Genomic DNA, 5,000 nt, shown 5'->3' with positions numbered 1-5,000 from the left:
ATAATTGATAAGTCCTCTTTTCATCTTTTCATATAATATATGTATATATATATATATATATATATATATATATATATATTTATATATATATATATATATATATTCAGCTCCTTGGCTAGTTTCAGCAACCACTTTATTTGCAATTTCAAAATGAAGGACTACAGACATTAAGTAACAGTTATGTTAATGTTGGTGAAAATATTCAATTGAAGATCTTTGTGATTCGATTTATATTACTTTCCATTTCATTCTTAGAGACCAAGAGAATATGATATTACACATGGTTATCATAAAAGGAACATTAATATACTGATCTATCAAATAGGAAAATTCCTGAAGATTCCAATCTCCAGTGAGATGATCCATGAGCAGGTAATCCGAAGATCCGGTACAGGCTGGTTTCTCTCTCCATCAACGAACTCGATCAAGGCCGGATGATAATCGCTGCGAAAATTCCCTTCTGTATCCTTACCAATAGGTTTCCCATTAAAGCGCATGGAGATTTCTAAAAAGTAGTACTCGATCTTATTTCAGGATATTTGTAGTTTTTACTGGCTCCTATTCTGGGATGAAATTTGCGGCATCTGAAAATTCTAGTTGGCAACTCGGTTCGTTCACATCCTTCAAAGCAATGATCGGGGCACGTGTAACAAACGCTTTCGCTAGCTTGCAATTATACATATATATATAGGATAATAAAGAGAGATGACCTAGTTTGCATCTATTTCCAGTTCACATAGTAATTACATCAAGAACTAAGGCCATTCATTCATACTGGACTCTCTATTTAGTCTTTATATCGCCCTTTGATGAGACAAGCCGTTTCATTATGACAAACGTAAAAAAAAGGTATAAATGTGACTGAATAACTATACAACGCAAGAGATGTAATCAATTTTCATCTCTTGCTTTGTGAAGTAATTCACTCTCATTTATATCTTTTTCAACTTTCAATCTTCATCATGATTAGTCACCTCCAGTAATCAAGACAGTGTATTGCCCTTTCTCTATGTATGTATGTATGTATGTATGTGTGTTTATATGCATCATCTTTAACATTTTTTCTACAAATATCAACAGAAAATATTGACAAGGATCTGTTTGTGCAAATATTGATCATTATTTTTCCCAATATATTATCACTATTCATCAATAAAATTCAACTGGAAAGAGACCACAAAGTAATTTTTTTTTTACCAGACTTTACTTTAATATTGCCCATATTATTGATATTTTAATATTTAAGTCATATTGGCAGATGCTGAACATTAAACAAGCTGCTTCAAAGTAGTGTGTAAGGTGATATAATTAGTTACCTAACCCATGTGTTACTAGACCTATAGTGATGGTACCTAAATTAATTTTAAAATTCTTATAGCCAAGATGATATATTCATCCTTACTGTAAAACCATTCACTAATTGTGTCACTCTTAAGATGAAAAGAGGACTTATCAATTATACATTTTTTTCAACCCAAAAAGACTATGGGACTTATATTAAATATAAAATCAGAACACTTTCCACAAAGCTAGAATGTTAGAAGAGCAAATTGTGATATTAAAAGTTCTGTTTGGAACAAGATATAATAAGAACGACTCAAAGTGAAAGGGTCTTTGTGGCTTCAGTCTAAACATTCTAAACCATAATGATCAAACTGATTAATTATGAAATAGTGAAGTACAGTAAAGTTTAGTGTGTAGCATTTGGTTTAAATTTCCAACGGTTTGTTATCACACTAAGCCACATATGGTACTGATTTGTTACTTAAAAGACAAAATTTCACAAACTGAAGTGATCCTTTCATCTGAAGTCAACTTTTCAATTCCCTTTACATTTTTACATTGGTGAATATACATAATTTTGGTGAGGTAGTAGTAGCATGTAATTAATTCATTTTTCCTGAATTATCACATACAACATTTTGAAAGTTAATACTTTCATTTAGTAAGTAATCACTACTCTACAAACTACTATTATAACATATTTCTCTCTCTTAATAAAAATTATCAATCTATTAATTTGTCATATTTAAAAAAAAAATTATTGTGTCTGTTTTGTGGGTAGCTAGGTCTTTAAAATTGGATCATATTTCAAATTATATGTTATTCTGGAAATATATTTAATGCATCAGCTCAATATTCTTTAACCATCCACAATGGGCATGTTCCTCATACTGCATTTTTCCTTTTGTTGAAATTAACCTTTAGTTGTGTAACCCAGGTACCACCAAATTATATTTATCATCTCTTTACTAACATAACATCTAGACTTGAATATCACCATATATCTAGAAAACAATTGAAAACTCACAAATCTTAAGATAATATCCTTATTTTTATATTGTCGTATATAGGCATGTGTACCATTATAGCTTTTTTTTGTACACTTTATATCTCCATAGCGATATGTATGTGTGTAATTTCAAAGTGTAAACAAAGATTCAAGGAACAAAACTCACTAAATTACTGTTTTTATTTTTCATTTATATTTTTCTATATTCATACAAAATCCTGGTAATATATGTACAATAAATTGGCGATTTTCAACATGGAAAGTATACATACATTCTGTACAATATGGAATAAATTTTCGTCCCTACAACTTCCTGGTCTAGGAGTCAAAAAAATTAACAGTAAAACAAGTACATATACTCAGGTAGTAATCACTGAGGAAAAGGGGTTTGCCTTGATATGGAATTATCAATTTCCTTATTATTATGTCATAGAACAAATGTATCTCTTGCTTGGTAGGCAAACACTCCTGACTTCTGAGCTTTTTTATGTTGCCAATAATTCCCTGGTGAGTCAATACAACACAAAATATATAATATATTAACAAAAGAAAAGTAGGTACTAAACTATGTTCCTCATGACCTGACAATGTAATGAGCATAATCGAAATGAATAAGTCAAACTTTATCAAAATAAAACAGAAAGTCAAACTTCATCGCCCTTCTAGCCAGAATAAAATAGAGTGGTATTTATGCCGTGTTGGAAAACACAGGTTTATTCAGGTGATAGTCTAGATGCACCAGACCACTATGAACTCCATTTCTGTCTCTTGACTGTAAATACAAGATAAATAAAAACATCTATAACAGTCTCTAACAAGCATTAATCCAGCCAAAACATAAATTCTCCATAAACCTATATATCTTAATTAGAATCTTTGATTGTACTGATCCTTCAATTTATCTCGAGATGAAAATGCAATATAAGCTGCTGATGCTGCTAAACCAATCACTCCTCCCATGGCACATTTCTTCAGGCCAGCCGTGGACTTGTAGAGGAGCCCAGTCAAAGTACCTGCACCAAGAGTGTTGATTTCGTCTTCCTGACTCCCACGGGCATAGTAAAACAAGCACCCAAGTCCGGAGTACATAAATGCAACCACACCTAGTGTATTGGCTGATGCTGCACCCCTCTTCATAACATAGTTTAATAATCTGTTGAACAGAGATGGGTATTAATTACATACTGGTATTATAAGGCTCTATGCTTCACAACTTCCTTTGCAAGTAATCAGCAGAAGTACCAGCATTATAATATACAGCATCTTTTCCACTAAAACTACCAGTAGTCTAAACTAACTATATGATAATATATTCAGCATGTGCATAAGAAAAAGTTGCAAATTCAGATACAACCATTTTGATGCATTACTTCTATAAGCCTTTGCTAAAGCTATGTATCATTTCATCCCATAATATTTCCACAAAGCTTTTCTCTCTTATTGGGATCCCTAACACCTTAACCGAAGAAAATAAACTTCTAAAGAACTTACTGCGTCCGCCTAATTTTGCCGGTGTGTCCTGCAGCAGCCGTCTCTTGCAGACCACGATACATCCCCTGCGCTCCACCAAGTCCCGCACCAATAAGACATAGTCCTGGAACAAAACGTTGGTTATCACACTGCATGAAGCATACAGTAAACAGAGAAAACTATATAGTTTTGAAAAGAAATGCACACTAAATTAAAAAGACTAAACTGACATGAAAAGGAAGAGAAGAAAAATAATGGAATAACTTTTAAAGAGTGAATAAACCATCTCTCGAAATATAATAAAATGCATAATGATATGATATGATATGATATGATCAAGTTACCAACAAATGTAGCTCAGTCTGAATTTTATCCTCTCCTACAAGGAAGATGGCAAGAGTGTGCACTAAAACTCTCACAGCAATCTTCACCCACCTTATTCTTAATGTTTAAAGGATTGCAGCCAAAATGTAAAGGCATGCATAGAAAATATTACTATGTTTAGGGGTGCATTTGTAGTTGAGTAACATGTAACAATGCTGCCAGTGGAAAGAGAAAGTTTTCTTTGTACGGAGCAACAGAAAGTCTAGAAAAAATTATTCATATTGTGTATATACAAAATACCTGTTGCTGTGGTCTGACTAAGGTTCCAACATTTCAGCATACTACTTTCCACCAGCAAATAAAGTCAATCAAAATACCTTCACAAATATCCTAAGAATGAGAGACATTCCATGGAAAGCCAAGAAAATATTAAAACACTGATCACCTTCTGCTTCAAGTTGCCACAGCATATAAACAGCATCAAATTTTATTCCATTTTGTAACAAATGAAATGCCTCATTCCTGTCTGGTACCTGACCATGCAGATGATCATCTTTTCGTTTTTTGATAATGATGGAAAACATTTATGAGGCCTATATTTTCTTATAATGATATTCACTGCATAATTAGTTTATTGGCAGGTGTTATTTCCTGTTGCCTGAGTAATTAAATGGAAGGGTCTTAATCTCAGTGTTACATGATTTCAAATCATTCTTTGCTTGTTAGCATCTTTTTCTCTCTCTCTCTGAAATACTTACATTTCCCTTGCTTATGAACACTTCCCAGAGAATCTAATAATAAATTATAAAATGCACCAAGTTTCCCTCTAAAAATTTATTTAAAAAAGATTGGTGCCTCTTATAAAACAGTGCGTCTACTACACTGGCAGATACGGTAATACTCAGCTATTGTG

At 32.5% G+C, this 5,000-nt stretch overlaps 1 protein-coding gene across 1 annotated transcript in view; it reads right to left on the bottom strand.

Moving 5' to 3' along the window:
- Positions 1 to 2,459: 2,459 nt before the first annotated feature.
- Positions 2,460 to 5,000, bottom strand: part of Tim23 (translocase of inner mitochondrial membrane 23) — a 10,573-nt gene continuing 8,032 nt past the window's right edge. Inside the window, exons 3-4 of the mRNA XM_043032106.2 lie at positions 3,785 to 3,887; positions 2,460 to 3,446 (exon numbers count right to left, since the gene is read on the bottom strand). Coding sequence (XP_042888040.1) covers positions 3,161 to 3,446; positions 3,785 to 3,887 — 389 coding nt within the window. The 3' untranslated portion in view covers positions 2,460 to 3,160. The remainder of the gene's footprint in view (positions 3,447 to 3,784; positions 3,888 to 5,000) is intronic.

The sequence above is a fragment of the Penaeus japonicus genome, unplaced genomic scaffold (assembly GCF_977035675.1).
Source record: "Penaeus japonicus unplaced genomic scaffold, GWHDUDI00000001_assembly GWHDUDI00000015, whole genome shotgun sequence".
NCBI lineage: Eukaryota > Metazoa > Arthropoda > Malacostraca > Decapoda > Penaeidae > Penaeus > Penaeus japonicus.
The sequence above is the reverse complement of the archived record's forward strand: the minus strand, read 5'-3'. Positions and strand labels throughout refer to the sequence as shown.